Here is a 21,682-nt window from a genome sequence, read left to right on the forward strand (position 1 = left end):
TGAAGACTCTTTTGCTGTGGCACAGGGGCCTCTCAAATTCCCCCATCCTAAAACCCTCCAATTTTTAAAAACACTCCAAAGAAGGCTTAAATTCATGTTTTGAGAGTTGCAAATCAATGTTCACTTTCTAAAATGGAGCCATGCCTCAAACATTTTTAAAAATCAGAGGGCAAAGGGAAACCTAAAAAAACAAGCACCACAGGGAAGAAAAATGAAAGAGAAATCTCATTTTAAACAAAATTTTGCAGCCTTCTGGATTCGGTATCCTCGCTCTCAAATGTCTTCCAGTGGCCATCAATCAGGCTGCTGACAATGAATAACAAATTTCTGAACAACAATGTAAACGTGTATAATATAAATCAATAAATGTGGATGGTCCTTACAGGGCTTTAGATTTGCTCCCAGGAAATACATGTTTCTTTGGCAAGTTTAGTTTGAAAAATAATTTTTAAATTCAAAGTGATCTACTCGTAATTAAATATCACCAGATCTGATATCACCCTTCTATCATTACAAAACACGAATGTTACAAACTTCCCCAAAACGTGATTTACTCCTTTATTTTTTTCACTCAGGAACAAAGAACACATTTAATGATCACAACATAAGTAACTTTTTAAATATTTAACTCATTTCATCATGTAGCTATACACATAGTAAAATTTAAAACCATGTATATTATTTAACAAAACAATCTAAAGTGTTTAAATAATTCTACCAGTGATTTTATTACTCGGCAACAAATGTCTTAGGTTTGGTATTAAGACATTCATGTTGTCTGCTGTTCTGTGTTACAGGTTTACTTAAAAAAAAAAAAAATCACCTATAGCATAAATAATCTAATTTTTAGGTGAAAAACCCTATCAACATTTGACATCACCAAATTCAACAGATCTAACTAGAAATCCAAGCAATAAGCTTAGATATTTGAAACAAACATAAATTAAGGTAATAAACACTGTAAACATGAGTATAATGAATTACAGTTTTGTACAGAATGATCTTTTAAAAGATAATAAAAGAAAGTTACAATGCAAGTCTAGAAAAAAAACTCAAATAGCTGTGACATAGCTATTTTTCAATAGATGATCTTGAACTAAGTCTGCAATCAAGTATTTATAGTATTACAAACCCAAGATCATCACATAGAACTTGATGATCACATAGAATCATCACACAGAACTGTTTTCAAATGCATCTTAAGTCTCCCCATTAAAGTGTGAATTAAGATGCCGGAGGAAATCCCCCCTGGATGTAATGGATGGTGGGAAAAATGCTTGACAGAATTCACATACTCGAGGTATATGCAGTTCTGAGCCTGTGCCACTTAGTACCGATGATAAGTCACTGTCTTGATTAGGAAAGGGCTTCCAAACAGGCTGCAGGAAACAAACAAAAACATCTTCTGTTATTTGTATTTAAAAATCAACTTCCAATGAATTTCAAATTCAAATTTTTTGTGTGGGTTATGTGCATAAACACAAAATTCCCTTATATGAAAGCAAATTACCTTTCCATAGCATTAGCATGAAGACGTGACTCAATTCTCTTTTCATTAAGGGCACAGCTAAACTTTGATTAAGAGTCACTTAAAATACATACATGCACTTTATCTTCACATATTTAAAAATTTTCCAGTTTTACCACCAGCAAATTTTAATACCTGTTATCACAAAAGCAGTAGTTTTGGAACAACAGTCAATAATTAAGACTTTTTAAAAATTAAATTCTATCTTTTCTATTTTCCAACAGAAACCCTAAGTTATAGGGCTCTTTTTAATACCCAGTACACTAGACATGAGGTGTGTATACATGCATTTTGATCAAGAGCCATTTAAATTTTGCTATTTATAAGCAAATACACAATGAATAAAACATATAGGAATAAGTGTAGTTTTGGTTTTTGAAAAATTTTTAAAGTACTAAACAAATTCCACTGATCAGGTGTTTTTTGAAACCTCAAATATTTAATCATTCAACAAAATCTAACACGGGATGCATTCTTTTGACTTATTTTGCTCTTGTTATATAGTGCATCGTTTTGCCCTCTTTACCCTTTCTTGTGACTGATACAGTGAAACTTGTCAACAGCTGCTTAATTAAAGTAGGGAAAACCGTAATTCAACAGAACTATCTCCATTATAAGCAAGACATAAGTACTCTGAAAATACTGCATTTATTCTTTCTAAAAAAATTATCTAGCAGGGCAAGAAAAAGCATTTAGTTCAATAGTAGGTGCTCAATAAATGTTTATTGACTGGAATGTCTTACTTTCCTGAAATATTGTAAACCAAATTATTTTAAAAATTTGCTTTCTGGTATACCTTGACATAGGTAAATTACCTTGCCACAGCTAATTTCTGACACTTTGAGGAGAATCACCTCAAAAAATCAATTTAAAGAGATCCCTTTGGGCTCCCATTACTAGTATGTTTTTAAAGTAACAACCTAGTCCAACACCTGATACAGTGTTAGTTTTCATTCCCTTAACCAATCTCTTTCATTCTAGTTAACCAATCATTTACAATAAACAGTGTATTAGTAATTGAAGCATTTGAGTTTCACGACATCACTGTCTTATAAACATTTTACTGGACAGCTGCGTACAGTTGGTGTAAATATACAAAGTCTGTCTAGGCACCGAGATACATTCAAATATTACAGCAGAGGCTTATAATAACATTGACTCAATTCCCTTTCTAAGAAGTGACACTTTTATCACAAAAAATAGTAATATTAAAAATATTTATTTTAAAATTTGGGATAATTTTCTTTAGAAAATATGATTAAAAGCAGCAGTAATAACTGTGAGTATATAAGCAAAAGTAAGTTAGAGTTAACCAGATTTAAATTTTACTGTTTGCAGTTTAAACAAAAAGTCAAGTGATTAACGTGCATCACTTTAATGAGAAACTGATAGGGATATAAATAAAACATTGTTCTGTTACAGATAATTCTTATTAAGATCTATACAATAGCAAGCAATAAGCTTAGAAGCAATTTAGCTTCTAAATTTGGTGAGCCAATCTTCTACTGCCACTTTATCTTTAAAGTCCATGTTTATCCTTCTCTATTAGGAGTTACTAGTTCAGATTTGATCTTTTCATAGAATTCAGTTGGGACCCCACTCACTGACTCAGCAAAAGTAGGAAGAAAAGAAAATCACAATAGAGCAAAAACAAGCAGATATATTTTAGGCTTTGTTATGATACCTGAAGGTATAAAAAAGTGGTAGCAGTGACTGATATAAAATAAAAATCTGAAATATGTAACCCAAATATTTCATGTCTCTTTATCATTACCAACAATTCAAGAATTTTGTATTTATCATACTAGCTTTATTAATACAAATAAAATGGCAAAATGTTTTTAAAAATTAAGAAATATTCTTTCAATCCTAAACTGCAACATGGCCTTCAAAACAAACTAATTTCTTTGCCTTTTCTGCCAAAATATCAATTATCTAACCTTATGCCCCATGTCTTGTGACAGCTCAACACCAATTCTCCTGCATTTTTTAAGCTGAATACTTTTCCATCAAGTTGTAATCACATACCAGCTGTTTCCCTTGCTGTAGCATAGAAAGCAAATGCACAATGCAGGGTGCCATCTACTGAAACATGAATGCACAGACTAACTAGTAAAAGAACAAGCAAGAGATATAATGGGGAAAAAAGTAACAAGCATTAGAACTGATGCACTTCACAGCTCCACAGGAATTCTACTTGTAATAAAAGAAATTGTTTAATTTGTTTCATTTAGTAGTAACTATAACTGAGACTATGATGTGAAATAAGGCACAATGTAGAACATAAGTGAGTTTATAATTAAAGCTTACTGTCAGAGATGCCTAGTTTTCTCCAACTACTAAAATACCACAGCTTGACTATACTGCCTCCTTTGTACGCTGATTTAAAAGTCTATAACCTATATGAGTACTTAGAAAGCCAAAGGTTATTCATCAAGTTGTTGGATTTCTAAAAATAAATATCTCAAGGCAAATAGAAATCAAACAAATGTGGGCAAATTATATAGATATTTATACCATTCTGTATTTTCACCAGCTTCTGTATATTGTAACAATTAATATATTTTTCATTTGCCTTCAGGCATTAATTTTTGTTTTTGTTTTGTTTTTTTTAAACTAAGAGCATCATTCTGCAATAGAACCTGGATAAATGGGTGGATAGTAGTGGATTGGGGGGCTGTAAGTAGTCTGTGAGCTTTAGAAACATTGAAGTGTTTGATTAAAATCATACATATGCAGAGACTATTTAAAAAATCTATTAGGCTGCATGTTCATTGCCAGATTAGAAACCAAAACCAAACCCTACGGATCTACGTACTATATAATTGAGAATGTAATGGAAGTATTAGATGAAAGACAGTTCACTTAATTTGATAAATAGGAATACACGATGCAATTATTTACTTATGAAAAACATGCATTCTTGTAAAGAGTAATGACACACGCAAACTTTTTAATTAAAAAATGCCATTTGTTTCACAGTATGAAATTTAACATAGAATCCTATTGTAACACTGATGCTGAGTAAAAAGCTTTGAATAAGGGACTAAGAAAGAGATACACACTAGGTATGGATAAAGCTGACATGTATTTTAAAATGTGTCCTGTATTTTAAGGTACTTTATAATAGAGCTTTACCATACATATTCAGCTTTTAAAATTTCATGTCATTTATTATAGCACTTGGGTTTTTTTTAGTCAAAACCCTTAACTGTAGGTAGTCATTAGTTTAAGGGTGACTGATAACCTAAAAAAGATGCATATCTGTGCATGTATGGCAAAATGTGTGTTCACACATAATATATTTGTTAATGCAAAACGGTTACCTGCTGTGGTCCTCGGATAGCTTTTCCCGGGGAATCAAGTGAAGCAAAAGGTGCATCAGACGGGTCCTGAAGTGGTAATGTATTTACATATAATGCATTATGGTTTCCAGGTGGCAAACACGGAGCTCTATCCAGAGTTGTCCTGATACACGTGTTTACGTGATTGGAGGGTTTTGTTTTGTCAGTTGTTTTAAGGTTTTGTATAGCTGATGCTATGGGGTCAATTCCCTGAATTTCAAATAAAGTTTCTTCTGTTTTAACAAAGTTTCCCGGGTTGTCTCTGAACTCCATATTAAATTTATCCTGGCATGCTGCCTCAGATGTGACAGGACCAAGGATGTTGGGTGTTTCTGGAGTACTATGTAAGAAAGTAGAGTCATTGTCCGTAGGTGGAAACTTGACATTGAATTTAGAAAGTGATTCGAGAGAGGTATCTTCCTCATCCTGGCCCAGTCCTCTCGGTGTGACAGATGTGACGCATGGTGCACCTCTATTTATATCATCTTTAGCCTGAGGCTTACCAAGTGCTTCTTGTTTCTCTGTTTTATCCGTACACTGTATAGGGAGAGAGCATTGTGTTTCTGCAGGGAAAAGAACACAAAAGGAAAACAGTTGCACTCCAATCATTCTTAAAAATTTGAATGTTCAATTAGCTTTGGACAGATGAATATGATTTTTTCTATTAGTTTTTATAGCAACTGAAGACAACTGGGAGTTTTTACGTTTGCTTCTATCTTCACAAGAATATCAGCAGTCTCCAGTGCGTGAACTGGAACGGAGCTTATTAGTCACAGTTAAACTACTTTGTCTTTGCCTAGGTCTTTTGCTGTAAGCTTTGCCTCTCGTTCACAGTTACCCTGTTCTATGCTTAAAAAACATTTGCTTGTAGTGCATACATTTAAACATTTTGTCAGTAATGGAAGCTGCAACTGTGAGCTTGCTTAGACAAATAAGTTGTTAAAAAGGAAAACCCTTACTAGGCATACATAACATTATACAGGTTAAGAATCTGCATGAATTAGGCCACTTATTACCCCTGATGTCACTGTGTGACCAAGTGTTTCACCAATCAATTTAGCCATTGTGTACTCTCAATAATCCATGTGAGGAAGTAGCAGTGGTGGGGGTTGGGGAGAAAGAAGACAGTAGAGGTAAAAGAAGGATGAAATTTTGGGATGCATGTTCAGAAAACTGTATGTGAATATATAATTCTCTCATTTGATATACAGGCCTCCTGTTAGCTAGTAGGTAGATAGCAGGTAGATACCATGGCCTCTGCAGTGCATTTAACTAGAAGTTGCTTATCCAACAAATTCAGCTCTCTAGAACAAATTCAGCTCTCTAGGACACAGGCAAAAGCTAGAAAGTAAGTAAATAGAGCTTCTGAGGAGTCAGAATTAGAGCCAAAAGGCCCACAGATACATGCATTTTGTTCTTATTCTCTTTTTAGATTTATTCTAACAAGCTTGATGATATTTCCCTAGCTCAGAGCTGGTTAGAAGCAGCAAATTAAAAGGTAGGGATAGGAGTTGTTGAAGACAGATATAGATATCAACAAGAGCTGAAAGCATGAGAGGAGACAAGAAGAACAAAAAAGCAGATATAAGAACCCAGAAAACACTATCATCTGGTGTAGGGCCAATAAGGGCTACATTTCTCAATGCAAAAAAACAGTGATCAAAGCACTCTCCATGTTGATGATCCTGAGACATCAGAAAAAGCTAAATTGTGCTCCATATTCTTACCTAAGACGACAGTAAGGTTGGAGACTGGTAATGTGTGATTTTCATTAAATGGACAAAAGGTAGAAATTAAAAAAACAAAACAGCACTTTAAAAACGTAGTCATCAGAGAAGTTGGACCTTCACAAAAGGAGGCTTTCCCAAGGATGCAGACTGAAACAGAGAGCGCCCTGCACAATTCTGTCCAGGTTAGTAGGCACTCAACAAATGTCAGTTCCTTGTAGTCTCATGACACCTTTCCTCTTCTGCCACAGCACATTCCAACGCAAGATTTTCTGCTTGGACATGACAGTAGTACAGTGCAACCAACTTTTTTGGTTTACCTTCATATATACCACTACCTCTCTTCAGTACATACCATCTTATCTTACTGGATTACAACAGCCTTTGAACTGCTTCTTTGCCTCTAAACTTAGCTCATATCCAATCCATTCTCTACATTGCTCCCTATTTTTCTCTAAAGTACAAATCTGGTCATGTTACCTTCCTAATAAAATCTTTTCATGGCGCTCCAAAGCCTCATCCCTCAGAAAAGTCATATAAAACTGTTCATGACTGGCCCCTGGTTACCCCTCCATGCTCTCACCTTTCACCACAACTATAACAGTGGGGAACTTTTGTACAGTTCTCCAAAACAGGCACGCTTTCCTGTCTTTGGGCCTTTGTATATGCTGTGCAGACTGCCTGAAGTGTCCTTTCTGACTACTCTTTACCTAACTCTTATTTGTCCCTCATTTCTTGGTGTAGACATTAATTTCTCTGGATAGCTCTCTCTGGCTCCCCAAGACTGGTTTAGGCATGATTCTTGGGTGCCCTGAGGGTTAAACACTTTGCATATGTCTCCAAGTATACTGTTCTTTCTCCCATTAAAGTAGGTTTCTTAAAATCTTCAACTATGTTTTGTTTCCCACTTAACCCCAGTACCCTGTCCAGTGCATGGCACATAGCATGCCCTCAATAAATGCATTCTAAATGAATTTGTATTCTGTTCCCAACAGAGCCTAGTATAATAATCTACATTCACTAGATAATCTGTGACTGGGAGTGGTACAGTAACTGAGACCAAGATCAATTGTTTGGCAGGATTTCTTTGTCCCTGGAGGTGTCTTAAGTCCATTAACTCTAGTCATTTTTCCTGATAGTAGCAGGAAATTCTAGGAAATAGTACTTTCTTTGTAGGTAACATTTGCTAACTGCAAAAAACAAATCAGGAAAATCAACTGCTGAGGTAACGAAATTCTCTAACATGTGAGGAGGAAATGCTTATCAAAATGATCTTCACAAGAACAGGGAGAATGATGATGAAGATGCTGGTGCTGATGACGACAACTATTAACATTAATAGCACTTCTATGTGCCATGCACTGTTATAATCATTGTATGTGCCTTAATTCATTTCATACTCAAAATAATCACATGGTAGGCACTACATTATCCCCACTTTACATGTGAAGAAACTGAGACATGAAGAGATTACTTCCAAGGCTACACAGCTAATGAATGAGTGGTAGATCTGGCACTGGAACCCAGGCAAGCTAATTCTAGAGCCTGTATTCTGAACCATTATGCTAAATGAAACATGCTGCTTTCTATATACATAGAGGAGTCACCAAAATGATAGAAATGTGTTCTGAATTTCTTTTCTAGTAGTTGACCTATCCCCCTTGTGAACAAAACCTGAAAAACTCAAAAGAGCTATAATAAAGCAGGTATTTTCTTTTTGTAGAGCTAGCGGGCATACTTCAGCCACATTAAAATAATTTTCTGAATTAATCTGTTCAAGCAATGAGTTACTATAAAAAAAAATTTTAACGAGGTACATAAAAGTACTTGTCATCCTGACACTATACTGAGAAACATCATCAGGTGGAGCAAATTGCTTTTCTATTTTGTTTATTTCAAGAACACTTATTTTTGCAAGAAAAAAGAAAAACAAAATGAGAAACATTTTTAGATTTCCAAATTTTAAGTACAGGCTGTCCATTTAGACCACTTCTTAGTTTAATTACCTTATACACTGACAAAAGAAAAAGATCTGATGGTTGTTGGTAACCTGCAATCCTATATTCTAGTCTTGTGATCTCTCCTGAAATAGGACCCTCCTTTATGGACCAAATAATACTTTTCATGAAGCCACATTTGCTTTAACATACATTTTACCTTTATCCCTTCTCAAGGCTATTGCCATAAGTGAATGAGGAAAAAAAAAAAAGAAAAAGGAAATGTACAATTCTACTAACTCAGCAATTTTTCATGAATTTGTTGATCTAAAAGTAAAAGTCAAATTTTCACAGGGGCAATAATGCTAATTTCCAGCTGTTTTATGCAAATCACATTTGAAATGGTTTCTTTATATTTTTATTCAATGTAGTGTTCATCCTTAAGAAGTCTGAAGTCATCTTTTTCCAAAATATTTTTCTTTCTTTCCCTTTTTGACCTACTACTACCAGAATAATACTTAATATTTTGGTTTTTGTTTGGACCCAGCAAAACTTCACTGCAGTCTGTGGCACACAGATCTAAAATATTTCAAGAATAATGTTGTATTTATTGTTTGTGACACATTTAATATAAAACACAAAAATAACATTAGGAAGCAGTTTTAGTGGGGAAGAAACTGAAGTTAAACACTCAGTGTTCTAGTTGACAGATAGATAACTCAGATTTAGACCTGTGCAATTTAAAAATGGTCAAAGTATTAAGCCACTGATAATGGGGTAGGTTCCCTGTGTAACAATGAATACATCACTATTGTTTTGATAAGATGCTGATGTTAAAAAAAATCATGTTTATGAATTCTACATACTACATATCTATAGCTAGTACATTTTAAATAAAAATTCTTGTACTTCAGAAGTACTTAGTGCCTTTAGCCTACACAAAAGATCAGTTTCTCATGAAAATGACAAAGATTCAGGTGAAAGAATTAGAGTCCTTTTTTGGGAGGTGGGAGGGAGGGAGGGGAAAAAATAAATTACGTCTTTCTACATAGATTGTTTTGTTTCTCTACCACATTGTGTACCTTTTCTGAAAATAAAATGGTAGTGGTATGCAAAAAGTGAATTTACACAATAAAATGATTTCTAAATAGCCTAGATATAAGAGCTGTTAGAAATGGAAAGTGATCTTTAATTAAAGGGGTATTAGCACTGCTGCAACATCTTTCAGAGTGAAAACTGTAAATCACATCTCTTGGGAACTGTATGCAGAATATCTCAAATCACAAAGGTAAAGGAGAATTTATCATTTTAAATGATCAGTCTACCTTCCTTTTGTTTACAGAAGTGCTTGGTAGCCAGATTCAATCCCTGGTATTTTGCTATTCATATGAACGACTGAAGCAAACACCAGTCTGGGGTTTTAGGAAAGGGTAAAGGTTTTAAAAAACACACTGTAACACATGTGTAAAACAGATGTTCCTTTTAAGTCATATTTCATACTAAATTTGTACTTTCTATCTCCAACAGAACTGGCCTCACGAAATGTGAAATGTTTAGTTCTTGAACCAAATTATAAAAATCCATAGCGCTCAATCAACTTTCAAGCAGAAGTTAAAAACAAACCTGATGTTACAATTTTCCTTAGCTCATATATGGTAGTACAGCTTCAAGGCTGCTTACTACCTATAAATTAATGTTTAATTAAACCCCCAAATAGCAACTGAAAACTTTGAGAGAGATTTCCTATACTTGTTTTGTACTTTTTCCCAGGTGGAACTTCTCATTAAGATGATCAGTAATTACATCACTCAATTCACTCTATATAGTCCCACACACAATAAAGAGAGAAAAAAGCCAATCATTAGATAATGTAATACAGTTCAGAACTTAGACAGCACTTACCCATTAAAAGTGGTGGGAGGCACAAATTGCAGATCCTTAGCACTTAATAAGCATTTAGAAATATTTTCACAATCAAAAAAGAAATAAATTTAAATCAATCAAATTAATATTACTGTGTGTTAAATCAGACCTTACCAGTTGCAGGGGCTGGTACATTAAGTTTGCTTAAGTGGTCTTTTTGTGCTTTTGCTAACATGCATATTCTATGAAATTCTTCTTTTAGATCCTGGAAAGTCTTCTCTATATAAGCCCTAAAAATAAATATTTTAAAATATAAGGCTTTATCTTTAAATATTTTTTATCATTATTAAACTTAAATAGCACCATTTTATATACCACAAAATAATTACTGAAAGGTTAAACTTAAAAAAATTATTTTAAAATCCTAGAAAATGTCCCAAAGAACTACTCTAATGTCTGGAGAGCTAGGCACAAAGGCACAGAGTAAGCGATAAATTAAAAGGTCTAATACATACATGTAGCACAGACTAGCATATCTACTTGTTCATAAATCACACTTTTGCTGGCTGTCTCATTCTCACGTTAGAAATTTCAATGTATTGATTTTGTAAACATCTTAAATAGAAGAAAATTAAATGTTCCTCACTTTACATTAAAATCTGTCATATAAAATAATGTGGCCATGATACTTTGTCTATTAAGTATTAGAGCTTTAATTTAGTTTTTAGATCCATCTCGGCTATTCACTGTATGACTTACATACGTCATTTTAACACGGAGGAGCCTTGGGTTGGTCTCTTCTAGTTCTAAGCTGCTATTTCGTTACAAGTGCAAAATTTTAAAATATGTAAATAAAAATATATTTCAGTATGTATGATTTTTAGAGTTGGCAAAAAAGGATACAGAACTACCTTTCATGGAATAAAGGAATGCCAAGACTCCCTGGTGAAGTTTCTTTTCTAGGAGAAGAAACCTCTTGTCTTCTTACCTTAAAGATACAAAATAATCACCACTTTAAATTGCTTCTAAACTCAAATGAGAATGGGTTAACAGAAAATACAATGGAAAATTCATCTTCCTCATGGAAAAATAAATTTAGGTAGCATACAGATATATACAGATTTTTTTTTTCCTTTAAATGAGATCAGGGAAAAAGGAAAATTAAGGTAGAAAAATAGGATGGAGACAAGAAGTATTTCTGGTAACTTCTGTAATTATTATTTCCAGTACTGACAATTCAAGAACTTTCCTCAAATTCAAGTACTGATTGAAATTGTTACTCTGATTATCAAGCACCTGGTATGACCAGCAACTAGGGAAAAAAAATACCTGTGTGTATGTGTATTTACTTCTTCCCCATATTGGCCTATATGTTTAAATCAATGTCTTTGTATTTCGTTATAGATTCTTTGCTGAGGAATGCAGCTATATTTAGAGGAAGAAAGAAAACCAAGCTACAGCACCTTAGCATTTAACAAGTATTTTAAAGATAGCACAATGATATATTTAAGCTACTTTCTGAAGCTAAGTTCTTTCACTCCCACCCTGTGGCTTATTCTGGTATTACACTGATTCTGACACTTAAAAGTCAACATTAAAGAACATGTAATAAATCCACTGTATGGTTTAGATTTTTAAAAAAATCTTTAATACACAGAGAAAACTCTGTGTATCTCCTAAAGGCACAAACTGACAAATTCAAAGATTTGGATATGTCTTAATATTATACAATCATAAATTATAATTCTACCAAAATTTTATAGGTCTTATTTAAGTTCAAATTGAAACTGTGGACATTTGTATTTAGCGACTTTTTAAGATTTAAGGTCATTGTAGCCATTATTAAAAAGGATGATTTTACCTCATTGTTTCTTATCGGAGTATAACCCCTTTTAATTTTGCTTTTCAAAAAGTTCTTTCAGTTTCTTAGGAGTTTCATTTGTTAAGAAAAAGCCTTGATTCCAGCTTTTTTCTTTAAATTAGTATCTTCTGCGATTTATTCAGTTTACTGCTCTACTTTTTTAGCTTTTTCTAAATGAGAGTGTTCGCTTAACATTTTTAAAATAGAGTATTCCTTTAATTAGTAAAATAAAATCTCAGCAACCCAAACAATTTGTGATTTTATGTATGTTGTCAGACTGAGGTAAAATAAATATCATTTGCTGCTGCACACTTTTTCTCTGGCAAACATTTAGGCCATGTCTTCTTCTGGATTAAAAGTGTTCTACTGAGCTTGCAAAGCAGTCACATCAGAAGACATTTTCACACTCAGTTTGTTTTTTAAAAGCAGTAGACAAGATTTTTCTTTAGTGTTATGTGCAATTAAAACACTCAATGGATTTTAGTGTGGACTAGGAAGAATGGCAACATTTCAAAGATAGCCAAGCATTCAGGATGCCCCAAATATGAAAGCAAACTTTTATTTTATTTTTTTTAAGATTTTATTTATTTATCTGACAGAGAGACAGTGAGAGAGGGAACACAAGCAAGGAGGGGTGGGAGAGGGAAGAAGCAGGCTTCCCGCTGAGCAGGGAGCCCAACGTGGGACTCAATCCCAGGACCCTGGGATCATGACCCGAGCCAAAGGCAGACGCTTAACTGACTGAGCCACTCAGGCGCCCCGAAAGCAAACTTTTAAAAGATACTATATTAGGGGCGCCTGGGTGGCTCAGTGGTTAAGTGTCTGCCTTCGGCTCAGGTCATGGTCCCAGGGTCCTGGGATCGAGCCAGTATCTCTGCTCAGCGGGAAGCCTGCTTCTCCCCATCTCCCACTCCCCCTGCTTGTGTTCCTGCTCTCTCTCTCTGTCAAATAAATAAATAAATAAAATCTCAAAAAAAAAAAAGATACTATATTAAGGGGTGCCTAGCTGGCTTAGTCAGTAGAGCATGTGACTCTTGATCTTGGGGGTCATGAGTTCAAGCCCCATGTTGGGTAGAGAGTTTACTTAAAAAAAAAATAAAGAAAAGATATTATATTAAATCTGTATCAACAAAATCAGAGAAGAGGTAGTATTAAGAAAACAGAAACATTTGACAACTTAGTGTTAAACAAATCATAAAATATATGATTAAATGATTTAATATCCTTTTAAAATTTACTACTAGAAATACTCAGTATGAAACAAAATTATTTTATTAGGAGCCAGAAAGAACCAAAAAGAAGTACAGTTGACCTTTGAACTATGTGGAGTTAGAAGAGCCAACCCCTGTGTATAAAATCCATGTATAATTTTTGACTCCCCAAAAACTTAATTACCAATAGCTTACTATTGACCAGAAGCCTTACAGATGACATGAACACTCTATTAACACATATTTTGTATATTATATACTGTACTCTTACAATAAAGTAAGCTAGAGAAAATGTTATTACAAAAATCATGAGGAAGAGAGAATACATTTACACTACTGTATTGCAAAAAATCCACATAAAAGTAGATCCACTCAGTTCAAAGCTGTGTTGTTCAAGGGTCAGCTGCGCTCTGTAATTTTAATCTAAAAATGAAGCTATTTACAGAAAGTTTAGTAAAGACTATTACAGTTTCCAAAGTATTGATTTGGGAATCAGTACCTGGAATGATTGCTTCTGATGTTAAAAGAACCCTTAAAAACAAAAGGGGTGGGGGTGGAGATGAGATAAAAGTGAAGGAAAAGGAAGGAAAAGAATGATAGACTTTTTATGGTTTGGCAAATAAGCTGTGTCAACCTACTTCTCTGACATTTAGATTTTTTTTTTAAAGATTTTATTTATTTATTTGACAGAAAGAGTGAAAGAGCACAAGCAGGGGGAGCAACAGAGGAAGAGGAAGAAGCAGGCCCCCTTCCAAGCAGGGAGCCCCATGCGGGACCTGATCCCAGGACCCCGGGATCATGACCTGAGCCGAAGGCAGATGCTTAACCATCTGAGCCACCAAAAAAAAAATAATAATAATAATTTTTTTTTACAAGATTTTATTTATGTATTTATTTGAGACAGAGAGGCGGAAGGGTGGGGAGCAGCAGGGAGAGGAAGAAGCAGACTCCCTGCCGAGCAGGGAGCCCATTGCAGGGCTCAATCCCAGGACCCCGGGGTCAGGACCTGAGCCGAAGGCAGATGCTTAACAGGCTGAGCCACCCAGGCGCCCCTCTGACATTTAGATTTGATAACCGGTGTGGGTGAATTTATCCAGGAACGATTCCTCAGGTGTAATGGTAGGGGGTAAAGGGAGGACTCTCTTATAGAGAAATTTCCATGACGTATGTAAATTTAAGATCTTCAGCTTCTTTGGGATTAAGAACACAGCCCTGCTTACTATTATTTTTATTACTATTATTGAAGAAAAACATTTTAATTGTACTAAGCAATACACTGTATCTTCTATCATTTACACCAAATAAATCTCGATATAGTTTGAATGAAAATTTTAGGTCTCCAGCATCCAAGAAAAAATTTCAAAAGGGACCTTTTAACATGTTTGTTCAACAAATGACAAAAACGTTAAGCAGTTCTCTGACATTGGGAAGCAGGGTTTATCTAGAATGGGTATAGCATGTCAATGCTATTTTCCACTGTAGCTATCTGACACAACTTTCTGAAAACAAGCATTTATATTTCAAAGGATGTAGAATTAGTGTAGTCAATGGCAACTCCAACACCTTTCCCAGAAACTCAGGACTTGCTTTTCAATGCTAAATTACTTTACTTAATAAAGACTATGCAGTTCGTGGAACATCCCAGAGAGTAAGTAAACATTGAAAGAGATAACTTGTATTTTTCTTTCTATTCTCAACTATTATCCAAGCAGTCCCTGCACTGCAAGAAGCTGAAGTTACTGCAACTTCAAATAAGAAAGCAAGGGAACTTTGAACGTTGTATTTTAGGAGACTTTAAACGTTAAATCATTCAACAAATGAGTTTATTTTGAGGTACTAAAACTTAAAATACTTAACATTATAAACTGTTCCAAGTACTAGTTTGGAAATGCCGAACTTGTGGAATGAATACTGAAATAAGAGCTTTACACGTCGTACTTTTCATTTACACTTCACTATGGCGCTGGATAAGTCATTCAACTAAATCATTAAGATAAACCCATTTAAAACAGTTGAAAGATGTTGTGAAATGATTCCTTAAATTGCCTCTTATGTGAATTGGGAGAATTTTGTTTTAGTGTAAATCAGTTTAAGTTTCTCATAGATGGGTATCATATAAAAAATATATGTTCCAGGGCCAGTTGACTATGCAATGATATTTAAGGAGGGAAAAGAAAAAGTGGCTAATATTTTTGTTAGTCCCAAACCAGATTTATTTTTTATGCAAAGATAATGGAAATCTTTTTCTGTGTGTATGTTGGGAGTCCAGGATCTGTTAGATATCAACATCTTAAAGAAAGAAATGTAGGCTTTCCCCAATGTTTGCTTTTTTTTATATTTAGCACTAAAAATGAAAGTATTTTATTCCTTTTATAAACCAATTTGAAAAATCAACCTAAGTGTCCATGATTGGATGAATGCATATAGAAAATGTGGTGTATATAAATATACAATGGAATGTTGTACAGTTGACCCCTGAACAACATCGGTTTGAACTGTGCAGATCCATTTCTATGCAGATTTTTTTCAGTAAATACAGTACTGTAAATGTATTTTTCTTATCATTTTCTTAATATTTTATTTTCTATAGCTTATTTTACTATAAGAATACAGTATATAGTACATATAACATACAAAATATGTGTTAGTCGACTATGTTATCATAAGGCTTCTGATCAGTAGGCTACTAGTAGTTCTGTTTTGGGGGAGTCGAAAGTTCTATGTAGATTTTCAACTATGTGGGGAGTCGGTGTCCCTAACTATATATACACACACACACACACGCACACATACACGATGAATATATCAACCTTAAAAAAAAGGAAAGCATGTCATTTAAGACAACATGGATGTGGAGGACATCATCCTAATGTGAAATAAGGCAGGCACAGAAAGACAAATATTGCATGATTTCACTTTTATGTGGACTCTAAAGAAGCCAAAATCATAGAAGTAGAGAGTAGAAGAGTAGAATGATGGTTGCCAGGGTTTGGGGATGGGGTGGGAAAAATGGGGGTGGATGTTGGTCAAAGAATACAAAGTTTCAGTTATGCAGGATGAGTAAGTTCTGAAGATCTCATGTATAGCATGGTGATTATAGTTAACACAACCACATTGTATACTTGAAATTTGCTAAAAGAGTAAATCCTAAATGTATTCATCACAATGAAAAAGAAAGATAAGTATGTAAAGTGATGGATATGTTAATCGGCTTGACTATGTTAATCATTTCTTAATGTATACATGTATCAAAACATCATGTTGGGGGTATCTGGGTGGCTCAGAAGGTTAAGTGTCTGACTCTTGACTTCGGCTCAGGTCATGATCTCAGGGTCATGAGACTGAGCCCCACCAGGGAGTCTGCTTGAAATTCTCTCTCTTCCTCTCCCTCTGCCCCTCCCAGCCCCTCAAATAAATCTTTAAAAAAAAGCACATATTGTACACTGAACATATATACATTTTCTATTTGTTAATTATACCTCCATAAAGCTGGGGGAAAATGCAATAAAATTTAAATTCTAAATGTTTTTTCTGAAAAATTTTAAGCACCTAAGGTTAGAAAATTAAATGTTATTATGAAACTTTTAAAGAACTACATTCATTAATACAATGTATACTCTTATATGGAATTTAAACTTTAAAAGGCTAACATTGTGAATAAAGGTGGTAAGTCTGCAATGACACATTATGAACTACAGCAATGACTATCATTCTATTCCAGTGTTCATATCAAAGATTCCCTCTAAAATTTAGGTGATGCAAAAGAATATTTATTTTTAGGTGACTCAGGCAACTGACCGTAACCAATATATGATTTTGTTTCTGGATGAGGCTTTGTAGAATTACGCCTTTTTTAAAAAAGTAGAATAACAATTTATTTTTTAAAGATTTTATTTGAGAGAGCGAGAGAGAGCCAGAATGTGGGGCAGGGGCAAAGAGAGAGGGAGAAGCCAACTCCCCGCTGAGCAGGGAGTCTCACTCAGGGCTCCATCCCAGGACCCCAAAATTATGACCTGAGCTGAAGGTAGACGCTTAACCGACTAAGCCACTCAGGCGCCCCTAGAATTATGCTTTTAAAACAGAAAAGAGAACTATGCTCTTATTTGGAACAATGTAATCCAAGAAATAAACCAAGGTGAGATAAGGAGAGATTGGTAAAGGAAATAGGAACTGTGGAATAGTTATAAATACTAGCTTGATAAAATTTTCTCAGAAAAAGGAGAAATAGGAGTGCCTGGGTGGCTCAGCCAGTTAAGTGTCTGCCTTTGGCTCAGGTCATGATCCCAGGGTCTTGGGATGGAGCCCTGCATCAAACCTCCCTGCTCAGCAGGGTGTCTGCTTCTCCCTCTGCCCCTCCCACCGTTCATGCATGTGCTCACACACTTTCTCCCTGAAATAAAATCTCAAAAAAAGGAAAAAGGAGAAATAAATGAGCAGTGGAAAAACAATTTGAAAACAAGAATTCACTTATCACTTAGATTATTAAAACTAAGAATGAAATGTTAAAGGAGAAACTGAGGTTGAATATTTTCTTACCAGTTTTAGATATATTGAGATAAAGATGTTCCGGTAAAGTCAAGCACCAAATATGGTTAAAGTAGGGAGAAAGTGCGAATAGGGCTGAGACAAGGAAGAGATTAAGGTGGAAAGAGAAAAAAAAAAAGTTACAAAAAAGAGATTTGATGAAAAGTTTAAGGACAAAAGGCAAATTAAAAAATACAAGAAAACTGTATTTATAAGAATTTATGGCTGTGTGAAATCTACAGTTCTCTTACCCTCATTAATATTACTGAAAATCTAGCAAAGCAAGAGGAACACAAATCCTACAAGTCTTGTCTGTTTGGCATGACACAGTGTGCCAGGCAAACCCCACTGCCAGTGCAGCAACAATTTCAAGGCAAAATGGGATCCATTCCAGAGTTCTGAAGAAGTAGCAAGAAAATAAAAAATATACAGATAAAATTAAATACCCCAATTACTTCCAAATTCTTCACAGGGTTCTGGCTTACTGTAAATCCCAAAAAATCACTATCAATGCTACAATAAAACACTCTTTAAAAAAAAGTTAAAGGGGCGCCTGGGTGGCTCAGTCGTTAAGCTTCTGCCTTCAGCTCAGGTCATGATCCCAGGGTCCTGGGATCGAGCCCCACATTAGGCTCCCTGCTCCACTGGAAGCCTGCTTCTCCCTCTTCCACTCCCCCTGCTTGTGTTCCCTCTCTTGCTGTGTCTCTGTCAAATAAATGAAAATCTTAAAAAAAAAAAATTAAAAAAGTTAAAATCCTTTACCAGTACTGTCACAATGACTGTAATTTCAATTCTATTAAGTTAATTTGAAGTAGAGCGAGATTAATACTTTCCGTCTGTCTTTTGAATCTTCACTGTGCATTAGGTTTCTTTTGCACATCTTTCTGAATTTTTCTTAAGAAGAAGAAATATCAAACTGTGGGGATGCCTCTTTATGCAAAACAGAAAATGGATACCTTAAATGACCAATTTAGAAAGGTAAGGTTTCCCATAACTCCCCCAACCCCTTCTCCAAAGACTAGATTTAAAACGAACTGACTTGGGAAAATCCATTTCATTAACCACAAATTTTATGTTATACCATTACCGCATTAAACTGAAAATGTCTTCATGAAAATAGCTGTTATTTAAGCAATTTGCATATATTAATTAACTTAATCGACATAACCTTGTGAATTAGGGACTTTGATTTTTTTTTTAATTTTATTTATTTAATTGGGAGAGAGAGCAAGAGAGAGCAGGAGCAGAGGGAGGGGCAGAGGGAGAGGGAGAAGCAGACTCCTTGCTGAGCAGGGAGCCTGATGTGGGGCTTGATCCCAGGACCCTGGGAACATGACCTGAGCCAAAGGCAGACGCTTAACAGACTGAGCCACCCAGGCGCCCATAGGTACTTTGATTTTAAAGTCTGCTATAGTAAATAAGGCTCTGAAGAGGTCCAATAATTTGCCTACAGTCCAGTAGGTGGAGTAGCTGCAATTGGAACCCTGGCCTCATCAATCTAGGCTCTTAACTTTGCGAGTATAGGGCTTGGCTGCCAGGAGAGCTCAGTAGTAGTTATCTAGCATGGTGAGGTAGATACAGAACAGTAACATTTACACATCGCACCAATGCAAACTAATTTTAAGATTCTAAAACCTGTCATACAACAAATACATTTCTCACTGAGAAGCAGTGATAAGCTAAGTTTTGGTGTTTAAATTTTGCCTGGGAAAAAACCTTTGGTATGACCTTTTTCTGTGCTCAAGAATGTCCAAGTAGAAATTTACATTAGAAAATAACCTAGATAGATCTACTCAAGTTCTGCCAAACCATGGTTGTTCACTTGCTGAAAGAAGCAATCTGGCAACAGTTTCTTTTTTTTTAATTATGACTCCAAGTTTTTAATTCACGTACAGGATATATGCTTGAACAGTGACCATCTATACATTTACTTCTGTTTCTTAGAATCCATATGCAAACTGCCAAAGTGTACACAATCATACAACATATAGCATTTTAAGAAATTATTTGGACTAAAGAAAACACCTGTAAACACCTGTATTCCTGGCATTAAATTTTATACGCTATTTCTCCCTCCTTCACCACCACAATAGTTTCTTAACCAAAATTTCATAGTTTATTTCTCAAACTTATATTAGAAATTAACCCACTTGACAAAGCATGACAATGGAGAGTATCTTGTTACTTCCATCTTCTCAAAACCTCAATTCTCTTCCTGCCCCCCTATCTCCTAATAGAGGTCTGTGCATAGTTATGCTAGCTGATTTAAAACCCTTGTCTAACAACTTCACTATCTAGCTCCACTCAGGGTTGGTGTGTTCCCTTGAAACTGGGTCACAATTGACTCTCCATGTATTGAATAACTTTGGGCTGTACCCTGAACATTGTGAATATGTTGTGGAGACATTATATTATATGGTGCCAAGGGTGGTAATGTTTTTGTAGGCCATTGTGAGGCTCAGACTCCAAACTGTCACTCCTTTCCTTTGAAGGGCAGTTCATATTTTGGTTCAGTCCTATAAGCCTTAGCTGCAAACTGCTTCCTATTTGCCCCTGCACATCCATGGCCTCAGGGGACAGCCAGAGACTTAGGGCTCTCCTTCCTTCTCTGGCTCTCTCCTCTCTGGGGCTCCTTCCCTGTCTCTGGTGACCATGCTTATTCTGCGTTCATTCTCCTTCCTGATTCTTCCAGCCAGAATGATGGTGGGCTTTCTATTGGGAATTTCAGCCACCGCAACTATGACCACTCTCAGGACAAACCTACAGAAAACTGGGAATTTACTCTGAGCTGATTATTTGCTCCACACTTGACTCCTTTCTAAAATATGCAAAGTTCAATGTTCGGTTCCTCAGGGAGTTACTCTTGTGTATGTTGCCAGAGTTAATACTGTTACTTGTAGAGAACTGGTTAGGTACTCATTCTTCTATACAGAAGCTCAACTCCCAAACTCAGGGTTGGTTGGTTGGTTGGTTGTTTTAATCCCTTCATTCTTCTGAGCTTTCAACCATAATTTTCCAAAAAAGTCTTAATCACCAATCCACTGGCTTTTCCTAACGTTCTCATTCTGTTCACTGCTCATTTGACAGTATGTACACTACTGACCATATCCTCTTCCCTGAAACTGTTTTTTTTTTTTGGCTACCAGTATAACGTATTTAGGTCTTCTTCTTAAGTTTTGGTATTTTCATTGCCCCCTGACCAGGGCCATACAAGTGGCCTTATTCTCTAAGGTTCAGACATGGGTACAGTGTTCTCTCATTATATACTTTTCTTATCATTCATTCTCATATCAAATCTATTGAGTTTTCATTTTCTAGTCCGTATTTTCAGGCCTCCCTTCTCTCTTGATAACCACTCTCATCTCTTTTGACCCAATACCTTTCACTTGTTCTGTTGTCTGCTGTCGACCAAGTTTTAAAACATAACCTAATTACCTTTTCTTCAAATATGGTTCATATTTCTAACCTTCATTTTCCTTTTTTAATATAAGGATGTTCTCCGTAGCATCAGAAAATCTTAGGGTAAGATAGAACCTTAAAAGAAAGTGAGATTAGGCTTTCCTGGAATAGTAAAATCCAAAACAAAAATATGGGTCTGACAAAGGGCAATAAAATACCAAGATCTATTATCTTCTTCATGTCAAAAAGAAATAGAAAAAAAGTAGGAAGGAGAGAGTTTTAGATTCA

General features: G+C 35.2%; 1 protein-coding gene across 5 annotated transcripts in view; it reads right to left on the minus strand.

The window, feature by feature from the left end:
* Positions 1 to 534: 534 nt before the first annotated feature.
* Positions 535 to 21,682, minus strand: part of TANK (TRAF family member associated NFKB activator) — a 94,200-nt gene continuing 73,052 nt past the window's right edge. For all 5 annotated transcript variants that reach the window (XM_028113129.2, XM_028113131.2, XM_028113128.2 and 2 more), the window contains 4 exons: positions 11,311 to 11,387; positions 10,574 to 10,689; positions 4,855 to 5,435; positions 535 to 1,379 (listed from right to left, as the gene is read on the minus strand). In XM_028113129.2, the coding sequence (XP_027968930.1) occupies positions 1,200 to 1,379; positions 4,855 to 5,435; positions 10,574 to 10,689; positions 11,311 to 11,387 (954 nt within the window). In that variant the 3' untranslated portion in view covers positions 535 to 1,199. The remainder of the gene's footprint in view (positions 1,380 to 4,854; positions 5,436 to 10,573; positions 10,690 to 11,310; positions 11,388 to 21,682) is intronic.

Source organism: Eumetopias jubatus, unplaced genomic scaffold (genome assembly GCF_037043125.1).
Source record: "Eumetopias jubatus isolate StellerSeaLion01/CBP00866 unplaced genomic scaffold, mEumJub1_p1.0 scaffold_3, whole genome shotgun sequence".
NCBI lineage: Eukaryota > Metazoa > Chordata > Mammalia > Carnivora > Otariidae > Eumetopias > Eumetopias jubatus.